This window comes from Aethalodelphis obliquidens, unplaced genomic scaffold (genome assembly GCF_003676395.1).
Source record: "Aethalodelphis obliquidens isolate GAN/ISIS:26980383/991018 unplaced genomic scaffold, ASM367639v1 scaffold18, whole genome shotgun sequence".
Taxonomy (NCBI): domain Eukaryota; kingdom Metazoa; phylum Chordata; class Mammalia; order Artiodactyla; family Delphinidae; genus Aethalodelphis; species Aethalodelphis obliquidens.
Genome location: NW_020837962.1, coordinates 14,336,302 through 14,354,753, shown reverse-complemented (window position 1 = coordinate 14,354,753; position 18,452 = coordinate 14,336,302). Strand labels below are relative to the sequence as shown.

The window sequence follows — 18,452 nt, the reverse complement described above, 5'->3', positions numbered from 1 at the left end:
ATTGGGTGTCTCCCCCCATAGTGGCTGGATCCCAGGGGTCTGAGTGGGCAAGGGATTCATGGGGCAGATCAGGAGGGAAGCCCTTTGGCCCTTGAGGTGGCCCAGCCTGCTGGTGGAGGTGACCTGGGGGCAGCTCCGGGATTGGGGCCATTTCTGATCCTCCGCCCACCCTGGAAGCCCCAGGAGCCTGGCCAGAAGTAGCCCAAAATGGGAGGCTCCTAGGGACGCCCTGCTGCTTTGACAGCCTGGCGGAGAGGGGAGTCCCAGCTTCCCGCGGGAGCTTCCTCTCCCCGCTCACTGTGCTGTCCCGGTGCCTGTGCCGGAGACCGCCTGCTCTGCAGAGACCAGGGGCTGCCGTCTGTGTCCAGGCTGGGAGCCTGGTCCCTGGAGGCCTGGTGAGGCCCAAGCTCCAGGGCTGGGGGCTGGGTGGGTCCCTGGTGGGCTTGCTCTGTGTGGGCCCCAAGATTTGCGCTCCTTCCCCAATCATGCCTTTGTGCTGTCCAGTCACGGGGGCTAGTCTGTCGGGGGCCACCCCTTCCAGTTTCACTACAGGGCAGACCCAACAGCCCTCAAGCCAGCCGCCTGTCCACCTGGCTCCCGAGCTGAATCAAGAAAGAACACTGACTAGGACTTGAGGGAAGACCAGAGCCTGCACTCCCATCCAGAGGAGGAGGTCGGGGTCCCCAATTTTATAGGGAGACCCTCCGTGCTGGCCGCCAGCTCAATTCAACACGCGGTTATTGAGCGCCTCCCCCATGCCAGGCCCTGGGCCAGGCCCTAAGTGTTCATTTCAGGGGGTTGAAACAATAAACAAAATAAGCAAATTACACAGTATATTACAAGGTGATAAATGCTCTGGGGAAACATAAAAATAAAGCTGGAAGAGGAGATGCTGGGGGTGACGTTTCTAACAGGAGGGCCTTGCTTAGAAAGGGTCTCGAAAGCAGAGCCTTGAAGGGTAGCAGTGAGCTGGGCGGGGACTGGGGAAGGGGCTCCGGGCTCAGGGAACAGCCGTGCAGAGGTCCCTGCCAGCAAGAGGGTGTGATGTGTTTCAGGACCAACAGGGAGGCTGGCCTGGCCGGGCGGTGAGAGCCAGTGAGGCAGAGACAGAGGGATGAGGGAGGGACAGGCCAGACTGTAGGGCATTCTGGGCCACATAAGGAATCTGGTTTTGCCTTGAGTGAAACGGAGTGAGATGTGGTCAGACCCACTCAAAGCCACGTTCAGCAGATTGGGTCGACCTTTGCAGAAAAGCCGTTGCAGTGAGAATCGAAAGCTTTGAAGATGTCTGTTTCCCACTGTCGATCCATTTCTAGGCATCTTCCTAAAGGAAAGATGGGGAATGCGGCAAAGATTTATATTTAAGCCTCCATTCATTCATTCATTCATTCAATAAAACATGGTTACCTGCTCACAGAAACCACCTAAAAGTCCCCAACTAGGGGCACTCTTCAATACATGATTGCACATAAATTGGATGAATTGTTGTATAACCAGGAAATACTATTTTTCAAAGATTTCATAATGAGGGAAAATGTTTAAAACATATAAATGAAGGAAACAGGATAACTGATGTTTGATAGAATCTCCATCTGTTGATTTAAATGGACACATGCACTTACTCTCCCATGATGATCCTGGAAAACGTTTTGCTCAGTGGAAGGAGCCAGTCAGAAAAGCCCGCAGGGTGTACAATTCTATTTTGATGAAATGTCCAGAATGGACAAATCCATAGAGACAGAAGGTAGATTAGTGGTTTCCAGGGGCTGGACTGGGGGGTGGGGGGTGACCGCTAATGGAACTGCTAATGGGGATTCTTTTGGGGGTGATGAACATATCCTGAAATTAAACAGCAGTGGTGGCTGCACAACTCTGTGAATACACTAAAAGCCCACTGAACTGCACACTCTGGGAAGGTGACTTTTACGATGTATGAAATATATTTCAATAAAGCTGTTATTAACACGTGTACACCTATGCAAGCGAAGAAAGAGTGGAAAGGAATTCAATGAAGTATTGGATGGTATTGATCGTCTTTGGGGGAGAGTTATGAATTTTCTTCTATACATTCTCCTATATTTGAGTAATGGTGGGAAATTTTCAAAAAAACAAAGAAAAAGGACATATATGGCATGGGACAGAGCCTTCGCGGGGACTTTCTGTGAATCTCACCCCCTCCCAAGAAGGACTCCGTAGCAGTGAATTGAGATGTTTGCCCCAATTTTCCACGCTCGCCTCTGCCAGCAGACAGCACTGCCTGGTCCCCTTGGGCATTGGGTGAAACTATATGACGTGTTCTGGCCAATGATTTGTTCGTGAAAGTGACCCGTCAGCTCTGAGCCAGCCCATGTAATTGCTGGTGTGAGACACCCCCAGGGCTCTCTTTCTGCTGCAGCAGCCTTCAAATGTTCTACAAGGAGCTGCTCCGTCAGCCCGGGTCCTGGAGGGAGGGCCGTCCAGAACCGTCCCCAGCAGACCTGAAACGGGCCTGTGATGTTGCTGAGATACAAGGCTTGATTGTTTCCAGCCACTGAGCTCTTGTTCGTTGTTGCTGTTGTCACAGCACAACATAGCAGGTACTGACCAATGTGCGTAAACAAGGAGGGCTGAGCTGTCGCTGCCACCAGCCTGCAGCTGCCGCCACGATAAAATAATGCCGTGGCTACACGCTGCACTGCTGGAGGGCACCCCAGCTCCCTTCCACTTCAGATGGCTTTCTGTCTATTTTTGCATTCTCTTTAAAGCAAAGCTGAGAGATAGGAGAATCAGATATTTCCCTCATTTCACAGACAAGTCAAGGGGTTTGGCTGTGGTCTCAGACCCGCTAGTGGCGTCATCCAGGTCTTCTGAATCTCTGCCCAGTGTCCTGGCCACAGCAGACCCTCAGTCTGGTCCAAGAAGATCCAGTCACTGGACCAGGCCGAGCAATCCAAGAGCATAGTTTGTGCAGGAAGGTTTGTCCTTAAAATAAACCAGACGGGAACACAATGCATAGTTATGGAGAATCTGGTAGAAATGGATCCAGAAAGACAACTACCCTCTTCCCGTTCTCCAAGGTAACCTTGACCTTAGGAAGTTAAGTGGGAACTAGAGAGTAGGGGGAGTGAGTGGAAAAGAAGGTCCCAAAGTCTCCAAGTTGGAGAATTCTAAGTGGAGCTTTCTCTCTGCCTAGAAGGACAGAGTTTGGGATGTGAGACCAGCCGTATGGGAGAATCCAGGGGAAGGACGGGGTGTTGGATGCACAGGATGGCTGTCCCAAGGGCCTCGTCCACCTGTCTCTAGAGCTCTTGTTCTTCGTGTTCCAAAATGGAATGTCTTCTATTGTTTTTTTTTTTCTGATCACAGAAGTAATACTTACTGATAAAAAGCTCAAGTGATTATCTATCTGATCTCCTATCCATCTATCTATCTATATTATGTACACAAATGAATCCCTCTATAAAACCCACCCATCCTTCCACTGTCCTAGACAACTAACTCCACCCCGTCTGCATCTGTCCGCAGCCTGCCACCTTGTTCCTATTGCACTGGGAAAAGAGAGGCTGTGGGAAGAGAGATTCCATATCTCCTACCTCCCCGCGTCAGGCCCCTGCTCTTCCTCCCCTCCTGTGGTCCTCTGCGGAGGAGCCTGTGTGCTCCCAGCCAAGGCCAGTCCTTCCTCCCGTGTCCTGGATTCCACCGGGCACCTGCTCGAGGACGCAGCAACGCCTCCCTCTCTCTCCCGCATCCCCAGGGCTCCCGTCTCTGGGGTCTTCCGCACAGCGTGCAAAAATTCTCTCCGGCCCTGATTCCCAGTCCTTACCCACCTGACCTGTCGGCAGCATCTGACACAGGTGCCCCCACCCCCATTCTCGGAAACACCGCCTTCCTGCAGCATCAGGAACCTCCAACCTCTGGGGTGATCCCGCCCCATCTCTTAGTAGCTCTCTCTCATCCCTCTGCCTTCTCAGCCCTTGATCCACTCCCGTTCTCTATCGACGCTCACCCCCGTCGGCTCTACCTTCAGGATAGATCTGGTGACCCCCCATCACCTCCCACCTGGGTTCCCGCATAGCTTCCTAACTGGCCCCTTGAGACTCTTCCAAACACAGCAGGGTGATCTTCTCAATCGTGTGTCTGATCACGTGGTTCTCCAGTGGGGTCCCATCTCTGTCCTAGTTAAAGCCAAAGTCCTGTTGATAACCCACAAGGCCCACACGATCTGACCTCATTTTCTGCTGCCCCCGACCTGGCTCGCTCCTCTCCCTGAAGTCAGCAGGCGCACCCCACCTCAGGGCCTTTGCACCGGCTCTTCCCTCTGCCTGGAGTATCTCCTCCCAGGCTTCCCACAGCTCTCAGCTCATCCCTTCCAGGCCTTTACCTGGCCTGGCTTCCCTATTTAAAATCTCCCATCTCCCTAACAGTCTTGACCCCCTTCCTCTGCTTTCTTTTCTTTCTGTATTTTATTTTTAAGATTTTTTTGATGTGGACCATTTCTAAAGTCTTTATTGAATTTGTTACAATATTGCTTCTGTTTTATGTTTTGGTTTTATTGGCCATGAGGCATGTGGGACCTTAGCTCCCTGACCAGGGATTGAACCTGCACCCCCTGCGTTGGAAGGCAAAGTCTTAACCACTGGACCGCCAGGGAAGTCCCCCTTGCTTTCTTTTCTTCACTCATCCTGAAACTAATTTATAAGGCTGAACCACATAAAATTGTCCATGTTCAACCACTTTTGACCCCTACCATGTCAATTTCATACCACTCAGATTAATATGTATTTTACTCATTCACCTTTGTTTCCCGCCTTCTCCCATTAGAATGCCAGCTTCTGAGGGAAGATAGTCTCATCTGCTGTGTTTTCTCCTGTACCAAGAACCACCTGGCACAGAGTAGGTGCCCAGCAAACATCTGTTGAATGATTCTTTCTCAGTGACCTGTTTGCCCCACTATCTCACGGTCATCTTTGCATGGCCGTTCGAACAGGTCTCCCTCGCTCCTTCCAATGCCTGTCTGTACCTGGTAGATGCCACCTTTGAGTCCCTGAGAGCACTTTGAAATCACCAGATACACTCCCTCTCCCACCCCCGAGGCGGCTCTGCAGGCAGCAGACAGACCCGGATTGAAACCACCAGTCAGTCAGTGTGACCGGCTTACTTAACTTCTTTGCTGTTCAGAGTCCCCACCTGTAAGACAGGGAAAATGCCGCCTTCTCACCCCGGGAGGATTTGGGGAATGCGAGTGAAGTGCTGGTGTAGTGTGTGCTGAATCAACCCCTTGTATTCCTGCTTGTAAAGATTTAGAGCAGCTATCGGTTAAAATTTATATATATTTCCAGAAACACTTGCTTAAAGGTTTGTCTCCAGCTTCCTTTCAGACCTTTCCAGGAATCAGTCACCCCAGACCACCCACAGCTGGTCACACAATGGACACTCCGGTCTCGCCCTGAGATTGTCACAGCTTTGTCCCACCTCCTCCCACCCCAAGACACACTTTTAAAAAAATATTTTGTTCTCCTTCTCCACCCCCATCACAGTCGCTTGGCTTCTGTGTGTGACCCGTGGTGACCCCTCTCCTTACCACCGCCCACCAGGAGGCCATCAGGAGGCTTTCTAAAATAGAGGTCAAGTAGGAGATTCTCAGTTAATACCTGGAGATACTCCACACTCCCAGGCCTCACGTGGGGATTTATGTTAGCTACAGCTGCCCTACAAACTACCCCCAAAACAGTGGCTTAAAACAGTGAGATGTATTTGTACGCGTCTGTGGGTTAGTTGGGTTTTTCTCATCTGGGCCAAGCACTTCTGACCTCAGCTGGACTCACTCATGGGTCTGAGGTCAGCTGATGGGCGGGCTGGTCCAGGAAGGCCTCACCTGCACATCTGGGGGTTGGCTGGCCGTGGGCCGGGGCAGTGGCCACGTGTCTCTTGTCCTCCAGTGAGCAAACCCAGGCTCGTTTGCGTGGTGGTCACAGGGGGTTCACACCTGTCACGGTGTCACCTCTGCCATGTGCCTTTGGCCAAAGCAAGTCACAGGGGCAGTCCAGTTGCAGCAGGAAGGGAGATGGACTCTTGACAGGCGGAGCTGCAGAGTCTTTGTGAAGGGTGTGGGTACCAGCAGGAGAGGAGGGTTGTGGGTATTTTTCACATCACTTGCTACAGCGTCTTTCTTAGGGGTGCGAGCAGGGCCCACTATCCTGGATTATCGGCCCAGATGTGTCCCGGTCCTGCCAACTGCTGAGAGCACTAGGCTTCCTCAAGACAGAGCCTTCTGAAATGGGGCCACCTAGCTGCTCACATTCAGCCTCTGTCTGGGGGAAACGGTAGAGGCGGGGGAGCCTCGCACTCGGCAGCCCACAGCCCCACCCCTTACCTCTCCTGCAGGGTCCTCAGCTCACTCTCTCTGGGCCAGTTGGGCTTGTCTTTCCCCTCATAGCTCCTTCTCTCCCCTGCTTCCTCCCCTCCCTCTTCTCCATCCTCAACTCACTCAACCCTGACCTCCCCTTTTAACACCTCCTCCTAGCAGCCTTCCCTGGCCACACTCATCCATACCCACCTCCCCTTTCTTTCAATAACGATACCCAGTCAGTGCTGCACATTTTAAAACTTAGGTTTTTAGAGCTACCACACATGAAGCTCTTACCAGGTGCAGGAATTTTAATCTTCTGGACGCTTGAGTAGATACTGTTATTATCACCATTTTACAGCTGGGAAGCTGGGCTGAGAGGTTGACATTCCAAAGGTCTTAGAACTAGTGGTGAGGGGTGGATTCTGTTCTCAAAGCCAGGGCTACTCCAGACCCCGCCTGCAGCAGAGCTGTCAGTGTCCTGCCCTGCCGTGTGCCCCGCTGTCACTGCCTGGGTGCACGCGGCTGGCCGACACCTGGCTGTCCGTGCCTGCCCTTCGGGGCCTGAACACCTTCTCAGCGGGGTTCATTTTCACCACGCGGCTGGCTTGGGTGCTGAGTGATTAACTCCCCGGGGGAGTAGTCCTCAACAAAGGACAGAGAAGGTGTGATGGACACCCCAGGGTGGGGTGAATTAACACGTGTCTACACTGACTCCTGAGTCCCCAGCAGGGTTGAGGCCCACAGTGATGAAGCGTGACCCGCACCTGACACAGAGACCCCTTTACTGGCTGTTTGCCCCCTGGCCACACCCCCTATCCCCACCTGCACCTCCCCCACCACCTCTGGGCTGTTCTGCCCTCCCCTCTCCCATCACTTCTGGGCTGTAAGCTCCTTGAAACCACAGAAACTCATATTTATTTCCCTTGCTTTTCCCACAGTGTCTAACCATGCTCAGAACCTTAGACACTCCATAAATACTCATTGAAATCATGTATTGAGTCATGGATGCCCCCAAACTACAGATATTGGGCCAAGAGTCAGTGTGGACCCCTCTTCCTCACAGACGTTTCAGCTCCTGAGCTCTCCTGATGACATATACTGGACATGTACCATGAGAGAGAAATCAACCTTGTTTGGCTAAATCACTGAGATTTGGGGGTTTGCTTGTTATAGCAGCATTCTGTGGCCTATTCTGACTGATACAGTGATCCAACTCGACGAACAAAGACATGTATCAAAATAAAGAATTCAGGAATGACAAAGCTATGATTTTTAAAATAATGATACAAAAATTAATGATAAGCTCTTAAATATAAAACTAAGTAACTGCAGGGGGTATGCTTATGGGAAGAACACATACGCTATCTAAACCTTCACAAATTAAAAGTAACAATAAAACCAACTAAAAAATGAGAGGGAAGAAGTAAAAGTGTTAATTTCTTTTTACTTTTATTTCTTTCTTTGGTAGGAGTTTATACCATCTAATATTGAAAAACAAAGTTTAAAATAAACCTAATGATACTAACTTCACTCTTACTCTTTTCTCCATATTATTCTTTAAACTCAGAAGAAATTGATTTAGAAATTACTATATCTAGTGATGAAGAAAAAAATTCAGTGAAGTTCAGCAATTCTTTCAGTTCAGTTCCACTTTTTTCTTCTGTTAAAATAAATATTCACACTATTGTCTTAGGTTAGGTTCTTCTGGAAGCAGACTCTAAAATTTGAGTATTTCATTGTGTATAGAGGGTGGTCCCAGGAAGCCCTGGTAGGGGAGTGGGAAATCAAGGCAGGGAGGGGAAGGAAGCAAGGCCGGGTGTTAGAGAGCCGGGGCCACCCTTTATGGGGAGCTCAGCTTAGCTCCAGTGGAGAGTGGGGAAGACTGCCTCAGAGCTGTCCCACCCACAGGCAGAGGACCCGGGGCATTTGGCCATCAACTTCCACCCATGATTAACGGCTCCCCTGGGTGTTAACTCCCAGGCATTTCTTCCCTGCCCTGTGCGTGGGCTGACCCCACTCCTGCAGCCAGGGAACCCCTCAGGCCGAGGGGATTCAGCCGCTTTTGAGTGAAGTAACGGACTCTCCTAGAACAGTGAATGCCGCCAGGATATGGGCTGGACACCAACAACACCTGCTACGTTTCTTAAGTTTAAGAAGCCTGTATCATGGATTCATCCCAACTGAATTATACCAAGTAAAAGAAGACAATGTACCTCAGAGAGCGACATGTTGTGTGATTCCATTTATACAGTTTTCTGGAAAAGTCCAAAGTCTAAGGACAGAAGACAGACCCTTGGTTGCCAAGGGCTGGGGAGGAGTGAGGGATGACTACAGGGGGGCTCCAGGGAACTCGCTGGGGTGACAAAGATGCTGTTTATCTCCATGATGGTGGCGGTTACAGGACAATGCATTTGTCAAGTTCATAGAACTATGCACCTAAAAAGGGCAAGTTTTACCATATGTAAATTATACCTCAAAAATCTGTCTGTGATGCTCTTAAGAATGTTTGCATACTATTTGCTATTTCAAGAAAGTTTAATTCTCCCTTGAGGATGTAGGCACTTGGTTCTAAAACTAGAACAAGGCAGAAGTGATGTTGTGTGAATCAGAGTCTAGGTCATGAAAGACTGCAGCTTCCTGCTCTCTTATTCCCTCCTGGGTCACCCGCTCTGGGGGAAGCTAGATGCCAGGTCCTTACAGCCCGAGGGAGGCCCACTCAGAGACCAGCTGTGGCCTTGGGCCACCAGCCACGTGAGGAGCCTTCTTGGAAGTGGGTCCCCTAGCCCCCACCAACCTGCTCCCCGGCCCACAGTTTGTAACCTCACAGGGGACCCTGAGACAGACCCACCCAGCTAAGCATCTCTCAGTTCCTGTCCCTCAGAAACTGAGTGAGACAAAATGATTGTGTGCGTGAAGCAGCTACGTTTTGGGTTCATTTGTTATGCAATAGATAACTGCTACGCTGACTTAAAATTTAATTCCCATTTTTAAATAAAATTATCCATTCCTTTAGATAAATTTATGCTAAAGAGACAGTTGGCATGATATTGGTGAATAAGGTGAATGATGGACGTTTCTGGGTGGTAGAATCTGGGGGTCATTTTTCTTGTGTTTGTCCTTCTTTACATTCTTGAACTACTTTTTATAACAAATGTGTGTCAATAAAGTGGAAAAGAAAAATAACGACTTGGAGCCCAGAGTCAGTGCAGAGGTATCATTTCCTAGCGGCAGTGCGGGGGGAGGGTCTACAGGAAGCTGGAGCACCTCACACTCAGTGGCACCACAGCAGCAAATGAGCCACTTCTGAAACTCGGCTTCGTTCTTGTGCATCAGAAGGAACTGTCCCAGCAGGATGTAGGCCTGCGTGGAGGAACACGGGAAACGTACTCAGCTGTGCTTCTCTTCCCCTGGCAAATCAATGGAGGGAGCACAGGTCAGATTCAAGGGAGAAGGGCTGTCCCTGAAACCCTGACCCTGGCGAAGCAGATTCGGACACTGGCCTGGGTGAGATGTGAGGTCAAGTTAAATGTCTATCTCTACAGGTGGCTTTGGGGGCCGTGTAGCCTGGAAGGAACCTGGACATGTCTTTGAGATCTTGTTAAAAAGGCAGGATCTGACTCAGTAAGTCTGGGGTGAGGCCTGAAACTCTGCATTTCTAATGCTGCTCCCGGAACAATATTTGGAGTAGCGAGAGCCTCGTGTACCTCTGATGCTCCCTTCAGGCCTCGGATCTAATATTTCTCTCTTTGAAACACACACAGGAATTAGAGGTGCCCCCCACCCTGCCACTTTCTCAATGGTTCAAGCACAGGGTTTCTAACCCTTGACACTGCTGCATTTGGGATAATTCTGTGTTCAGGTGCATTGCTGGGAGTTTAGCAGCATCCCTGGCCTGTACCCACTAGATGCCAGCAGTATACCCCCTACCTTGAATTGTGACAATAATGACCATCTCCAGACATAGCCAGGTGTCCCCCAGGGGACAGAATCTCCCACAACTGAGAACCACTGCACCTGGGACTGGCATGTGAAGGGCACCTTAGTATCAGTTTGTTTTTGCAAACCCACCTTGTGACTCCAGGCAACTCACTTAACCTGAAGTGAGAACCTGCAGAGCCTGGGGTTCAGTTTCTGCATCTTCTGAAGGCCCTTCATCTGCCCCGCCCCACCCTGCAAATTGGATTAAGTGAATTCAGTGTGAGACCAGTGGAGAAATGCAAATTCCTTTTTTGTCCTGGAAGACTGCAGCCCTGTGGGAGGAGCAGACAAGGTATCAAGCACACTGAACCTTGCCCCTTTTCCCCTTCTGAAGGGTCTCTGTGGATGAAAAACACATGTAAAGATTAAGTGCCCACAAGTCAAAGTTGTATGGTGTTCTCTGGTTTTCTGAGTCCTGGTCCCACAGCTTTTCATTCCTCTCGTGCTGTTTCATCACTGACAGTCATGAGGGGCAAGGGCCACAAGGAGAAAGAGACATCCAAGGCCACAGACTGGCCGGGACATGAACGGGGAAGGCCACGTTCAGTGCCCGGCTCTCTGGCCTGGAATGAATGGGAACCAGTGTCCAGGCCTTGAGTCCTGGGCCCCCTCCAGGAAAACCCACTGGCGTCTATGTATTTCACTTACATAAAACCAAGCAAACTTCATCTTAACCAAAATGAACGCATTTTTAAAAAGACAAATTAAATAAAAGCTGAATTCCAGTCATAAAATATACCCAAGCATTGGAGTTTGGGGTTTTAAAAAAAATTTTAGTCCAGATCCAGTTGTTGAAAAGAGACAAAAGCTAGGATTTCATGGTCATTTTAAATTGCTACTTTAATCATCTTTTTGAAAAAGCGGTGTAATTGGTTAGAATGAGCTCATTTTACTTTTGTCAGCATCCTCGTCTTTTCAGGGGTGATTTTACTGAGTTTTTTTTTTTAATTAATTAATTTGTTTATTTTTGGCTGCGCTGGGTCTTCGTTGCTGCACGCGGGCTTTCTCTAGTTGTAGCGAGTTGGGGCTACTCTTCGTTGCAGTGCACGGGCTTCTCATTGCAGTGGCTTATCTTGTTGTGGAGCATGGGCTGTAGGCACGCAAGCTTCAGTAGTTGTGGAATGTGGGCTCAGTAGTTGTGGCTCGCGGGCTCTAGAGTGCGGGCTCAGTAGTTGTGGCATTTGGGCGCATTTGCTCCGCGACATGTGGGATCATCCCGGACCAGGGCTCGAACCCATCTCTCCTGCATTGGCAGGCAGATTCTTAACCACTGCGCCACCAGGGAAGTCCCTGAGATGTTTTTTAATTCAACGTTTTAAAAAGTGAACATTTACTGAATGTTGATTGAGCCCGTTGCTGCAGTAGGTATGGGAGGTGCAGAGCTTTGTCCCAGGAGAGAGAACATGGATGATAATAGTCGTAAGTGATGCTTTTGAGCACCATGGGCAGGCTCAGACCCCTGATACGTTTTCCTGCTTTGGATCCTGACATGCGCCCCGTCCATTCTCTAGATGGGTCATGGAGAACCCTGGAGGTAAGACTCCTGTCCTCGGCCCCATTCCAGCACACCCCACCCATCTGTGGCCTGGCCTGGCACCTCCACCATCCTGAGGGCTGGCGTCGGCTGCTCTGGTAACCAGAGCTTCCATGTCCCTCCACGCCCAGCAGCCAGGATGCCAGGGACCTCGTGGCTCGCAGGACCAGAGGCAAACTTTCCAGGAAAGCCACAGGCAAGAGGGCCTCATCTTTTGGCCTCCAGACCCAAGTGGCAACTTGATGCTCCCTTCTGCCCTTTCTCTTTGGAAGTCGACCTGCTTCTCCCTGCACCCCAGGGAAGCAGGAGTCGTAGGCTCCCATCATGGCCCTGATGGAAGGAAGCCCTCTGGGTTTCTCTGCAGGCTCTAGAGAGCGAGCCCCTAACCTGGGGGAAGAGGAGCCACCCCCTGCCTCCTTGGACCAAAGCTCAGAAAAACCTGGCTGCAGGGAGAGTGATGCAGATACCCTGACAGACGTCCCCACCTCCCGCCACCCAGGCCAGGGATGCTCATTCCTTCCCGAGGCAGCCTTTGCCTGTGTGGCAGGATGGCAGCTCGAGGGAAGACTTCCGTCAACGCCACATCCCAATCGTGAGCAGGTCTGGACCAGCCTCCAGTGTGCCGTGCCTGTTCCTTGCGAAACAGTAGCGATGTTTGAGTCTGAGGTCCCTGGTGAGTGACCTATGCCGTCACACAGGCCCTGAGCTCAGAGCCCCACTTGGTTTGCTGGTGTGCTGCCACCATCTTGAAATTCCTGATTAATTTCAACAAGGGGCCGCCCACCTTCATCTTGCACTGGGCCCGCAGATTAGGTCCTGGTCCACGCTCATTAAAAATTTCAGGGACTTCCCTGGCGGTCCAGTGGTTACGACTTCGTGCTTCCACTGCAGGCTGCGCAGGTTTGATCCCTGGTCAGGGAACTAAGATCCCCCATGGAGCGGCCAAAAAAAAATTTTTTCATCTCCACTATGACACCTGGCCTTTCAAACAGAGACACGTAGTCTGGGCCCCTCACTGTCAAGCTCCCCCCCTGCCAGTTCCCAGCCCCTCAGCGCCCGTGGCGAATGGACTTTACAGCACCACCAGGCTTTGTTGTGTGATGAACAACTTTCTTTTTCTCTAACTGGATGCTGACTCCTTAGTCTTCAGGGCCACTGAGTGCCAAAGACAACCTTGCAAATGCAACCTCTGTCAGTGTTTCCAGTGTAAAACTCCTTGTCTGAAGCATGAATGTTCAACCCACTGTGCTTTCTTCCCCCTGCCCGTCTCCCTAGGACACACTTACACAAAAACATTGTTTAACTGAAACTCGAATTTAATTTGAGGGTGCTGTATTTTACCTGGCAACCCTGCATAGGATAACCCCAAGCTTCTGTGACTGACTCCTTGTAGGGTCCGGGCATCAGGCAGGGCTGGGGGTGGGGGGGGGTCCCTTGCCCTGCTGCCCACCCCAGAGCCTGTCTGCCAGATTCAGATTTTGTCTCTCTCACCTTGAGTGACTTTGAGTGACGCACTTGGCTGCGTCGTGCCTGTTTTCTCATCGGTGAAATAGAGACGAAATAGTATACTTTATGGGATCTTTTGGTAATTAAATGAAATAACTGTATGTAGTGCACTCGGATCAGTGCCTGACATGGAGCAAGCATCAGGTGCTGGTTCTATTAGGTGACAGAGGCTTGGGGAGCAGGTGGGCATCCCGGACATTTGCTGCTCCCTCATCTTCCAAGTATGTTTCAGAAGGAAGATTTAGGCATGGTTATGACTTCGTAGGGTGTTCAAAGGGTACTGAGGCAAACCAGATTCTGTGGGATGTGAAACTTACTTCCACGCTGTTGGAGTCACCCCATAGGGCACTGCCCATGACTCTGAATGTACTGAGCGCCTGGAAATTCACCCCCCTCCATTGGGTTTTCCTAGGGAGAGGAGGAGTACAAGAAACCCAGAACAATCCTTTCTTCAGAGAAGATACGGGAGGACACCAAAGGGAGCTGTGCCTCTAACAGAACGCGTGGAAAAAACAATCAATAGTTTGGATGTGACAGCAAGGGGTCCGCTGGGTACTCAGCGTTTAGAAACAGCGGCGTGTCCGGCCAGGGTGGGTGGGCAGAAGGAGGGCTTGCTTCCGGAGGGGGTGGGCCATGAGTGGGCCCATGAAGGAGACAAAAGTTCATTTTAAGAGGGACCTTGGGTCCGCGGGAGGGTGGTCCCCACGTGCCTGTGGTTCATGAACAGTCTGGTGGAGCATGGGGGTGAGGGTGGGGGGACAGAATAATATAAGGCGGAGCTAGACCTGGCACGGACACCTTGAGCATGATGTATCTTCCCTCTTCTGGTCATTCCTTTCACCTTTGCAGCCATTTCGCCGTTAAATCTAGACGACTGCTGTCCAGTAGAAATCTAATGTGGGCCAGCACACGTGTAATTTTTAATTGTCTAGAAGCCACGGCAAAAGGGGGAAAGAACAGGTGAAATGAATTCTAATAATTTTAATTTTTTCCCATATTTCTAAATTATTATCATTCCAACATGTAATCAATTAAAAAATTATTGATGAGATGCTTTCCATTTTTTGTTTGTTTGGCACTGAGTCTTTAACGCGGCCATGTGTATTTTATAGTTATAGCACAACTCAATTCAGACGGTACGCAACAGGTACAAGTGGCCCACGGCCGCCGTGCTGGACGGCCAAGATGTAGATCGTCAGGCCGAAGCTGTCAGCCCCGGGGGAGGGCAGGCACGAAAAAACCCAGAGAAAACGCAGCCACATTCTTGACTTTTGAGACTTGGGTGAATCCATAGTTTTGAAAGTCAGGACTGCAACTGAGTCAGAGAACTGTTCAAGCCACAGACAAAGCTCTGGGAAAGTGCAGAGAGAGATAGGGGCAACCCCGCCAAGCACGTCATGCCTCTGTAGAAGAAGAAATGCAAGTCTGGCTTGGGTGGGGCAGGCATCGAGGAGAAATTACTCAATTTAGAGGCTGGTGGGAGCTGGAGAAGGTGTCTCCATGCCTGCCCCTGTCCAGGGCCACAGTCCTAGAGGGATGATCGACACACCCAGATGCACCCTGGGCTCCCAGGGTGGGGCTGGCGTCCCATCTCCTGGTTCCAGCATCTGGTGTCTCGGGAGCAGTGTGAGGGGCCCAGGCAGGCAGGGCTGAGGGCAGCCTCACACATCTGCATCCCAGCAGGTCCTCGGAAAGGCCCAGCACCCATGGGACAGGCCAAGGAAGCCACCATGAGCAGGGGTGGAGCCTGAGGGGATCTCTACTCACAGCCAAGAAACTCCAGGGACCCCCAGCCTGGGGAGGGGCCTGCCATGCCCAGGCCTCCTGCAGGCAGGGTGTGAAAACCCAGGAGCTCAGAGGATTGTGGGGCAGAGAAGTGATCTGTAGGACATCACCATGGTGGATACCTGTCATCACTCGTTTGTCCAAACCCACAGGATGCGCTACACCAAGTGTGAGCCCTAATGTCAACTTTGGGCCCCGGGGAGATAAGGTGTCAGTGTAGGTTCTCCCGTAAGAAACCTACCATTGTGCTGGTAACGCGGAGGCTGTGTACGGGGCAGGGGCATAGGGAACCTCTCAGCACTTTCTTCTCAGTTTGGCTGTAAACCTAAAACTGCTCTAAAAAATAAAGCCTATGGGAAGCACTACAGGAACCTGCGTTTCTTTTGCTACATCTGAGCCGGCCGCCCTGCCGGGATCTACCTGCCTCTTACTGCTGGCCCCGCCCACGGCCCCGCCCCCCCCGAAGCGCCTGCTCATCTTGTCGGTGCGACACTGGGGTCTCCTCCTGGATCCTCGTATAGGCCCAGCCAGGCTCCAGCACTCGATTCAGGAGCTCATCACCAAATCTCAGTGTAAAGCCCCCCCCCGCGCCGCCAGGGTGGCCTCCTGGCCCTGATATTCTTGGGTGGTTTGTGACCATATAATCCATGGCTGTTCTTGTCCTCACTCAGGACCCTGATCAAGGCCCTCACTTTCCAGAGCCTCTGTCTCCTCGTTTGTCAAGTGGAGACAGCGACCTCTCATCTCATTCGCAGGTGGGTGAGGGGCTCAAAGCAGAGGAAGAAGGTGAACCCCTGGCATCAGTGCCTGGAATTAGTGGCCCTTGGAATGAGTAGAGCCTAAAAGGAGAGGGCTGGTCACAGCTAGCCAGGAGGTGGGAAACACAGAGGAGCAGATCTCCAGGGACCTGGCCAGTTCCTCCTTCCCTATAGCCCTGACTCTGTGTAGCAAGTTCTTGGATGCCTGAAAATTTCCCATTATTCATTCATTCCTTTATCTTTAATATGCCTCTCATCCTCCTAGAATCACTTGAAACAAGTTGGAAAAAGCAAAACTATAGGGACAGAAAACAAATCAGTAGTTGCCAGGGGCTGAAGGTGGGAAATGTGACGGGTCAGGGGAACATTTTGGCACGATGGGGTTGTTCTAGGCCTTGATTGTGGCAGTGGCTACATGACTACGTGCATTTGTCAAAACTTGCAGAACTGTGTACTAAAAAAAGGTGAAATTTACTGTATGTAGATTAAAATATTTTTTGAACGATGAGTATGGCTGAACAACAACAACACCTCAGAACTATGGAGACATTAAACCAATGGTGGTAGAAGCCAGAATGGCGGTGACTTCTGGGAGTGGGGGGTAGAGTTGACTGGCAAGAGACACAGGGGAAGCTTCTGGAATTCTCGAGGATCCTGATCACCAGATCCGGGTGGTGGGTCTGTGCATGTATATCTGTGTAAAAACTCACTGAGTTGAACCCATCACATCCGTGTGGGTATGTTACACCACAATAGAAAAGTAAAAGGGACGATCATTTCTTCTAAAAAATAATTTTTAATTTAAAATGTCTTCCCTAATCAGACTTGCCTGCTCTACTCTCTGCTTGGGAATGGTCCTCTGTGCTTTATCTGGGAGGAAAGAAGCAAATCTACCTCAATCTGTCTTCCTGACAATCCCACCTATTGGGTATCAGATTGTGGTAGATTCAGGTGATATTCAGAATGTTTAACAAGTGGTGCAGGGCAGCGTGTCAATGAGAAAACCACAGGCCCAGTCGTCCAGCTGCCCCCTGGACACAGCCATGCGCTGGGCCGGTGCAAACCAATCTCACCGTCAGCTGCGCACTCAGCGGTTCCCCGCCTCCCTGGGCGTCTCTGCAGCCTCTTCCCGCCCAGCGGTGAGGGCTGACTTTAAAGCCAAAGGGAACGAGCTACTGTACCTCTGCCGGAGGTGCCTCTCTCGACCGAGTGTGCAATGCTCCTGTGAATTCCCACCCGCTCACTTTCTCCGGGTTCTCTTTGGGAATATCTCCCATCCTCTCCTAAGGTTCATGCAGCCTTATATAATAGCACCATAGAAACAGTTGCCTAGAAGAGATCGTTCCGATTCCATTGGCCATCATTGAGGCTGTTCTCGGACTGCTAGTGACATCTTAGAATAACTCACTTCCTCGTACTCTGGTGTAGACACCAGGCTGCCATGACTCCACCTGCCATGGCCTGATAGGACAAGAGACCCTCATGTCTCTTCATAGGGGTGGGGAGTGCACCCAAATCATCCATCCTGACAGCTCGGCCCCAGACTCGGGCGGCTGGCTCACTGCTGTCGACCCCTGGGTGTTTGAACACCAAGTGAGTCACGCACAGCCCAGCTGCTCTGAGCCACAGTGATTCGATTTGCCCATTATCTGTGGACCCTGGCGGCTGTCCAAGCATGCGGGGTCAGTAGCCTCCAGCCAAGCATGTGGCGCCCGGCCAAGTGGCAGCTTTGCTCTCCGACAGCCACTGGCAGGGACACGTGGCACTGGCTGCCATCTGGCAGGATTAGGGGAATACAGGTTGAAAGAGAAGTTGGAGAAACGAGAAAGGAGGAATTACCTTGTTGAAACCTTTGGCGCACAGATTGATTGCAAGCTCACGGCTGACCCCATCTACCCAGGCAACATTCTTTTCTCCAATGGTTTCAGAAAGGAAGGTTCTCAGCCTGGGAGACATGTGGTCCATGTTCTGCAACAGCCATGGGGAGGGAGGTGGTTAGGGAACTCCCTCGGCCTTCCCGGCGCAGGGGGCTGGGGCCAGCAGACAGTGAGTATCCTGCCACTGCCCAACGTTTATTGGGGACTTTTAGATGCCAGGTGCAACGCCCTGCTCTGAAACCTTTACATATGCATCCCCACCTGCACGGGTTAGGTGGGGACGTTAGTGATGGTCTCAGATAAGCCCAAAAAATCCCCATGAAAAGGGTGGGATTGATGCTAAGAGCTCTGATGGGTTCCTTGCCAACCTTCCCACCCTAAATGCTTAAAGAAACAGCCTGCTTCTCTTAGCCAGTGAATCTACCTTCTCCAGCGTTTTTTTCATATTTTTATTTTAGCTTTCATCTCATTCTGTAATAGCTGGTTGTTTGGTTGCAAGAACAGAAAACTCTAACTGGCTCAAATATTAAAGAAGACATGATATAAGTCAGGAGCCCAAGAGCGAGGGTGGGTCTGGTACCATCAGGGTTGCAGATCCTTTTCTCTGATTCTTTCAACTTTTCTTCCCTGTGTTGGTTTCGGTGGGGGCTGGTTCCCCTCATGGTGATGAAATGGCTGCTCCAGCA

General features: G+C 51.0%; 1 protein-coding gene across 1 annotated transcript in view; it reads right to left on the bottom strand.

The window, feature by feature from the left end:
• The window catches only part of BANF2 (BANF family member 2), a 43,264-nt gene extending 25,410 nt beyond the window's left edge, over window positions 1-17,854 (bottom strand). Inside the window, exons 1-2 of the mRNA XM_027118377.1 lie at window positions 17,729-17,854; window positions 9,598-9,688 (exon numbers count right to left, since the gene is read on the bottom strand). Coding sequence (XP_026974178.1) covers window positions 9,598-9,688; window positions 17,729-17,854 — 217 coding nt within the window. The remainder of the gene's footprint in view (window positions 1-9,597; window positions 9,689-17,728) is intronic.
• Window positions 17,855-18,452: the final 598 nt, after the last annotated feature.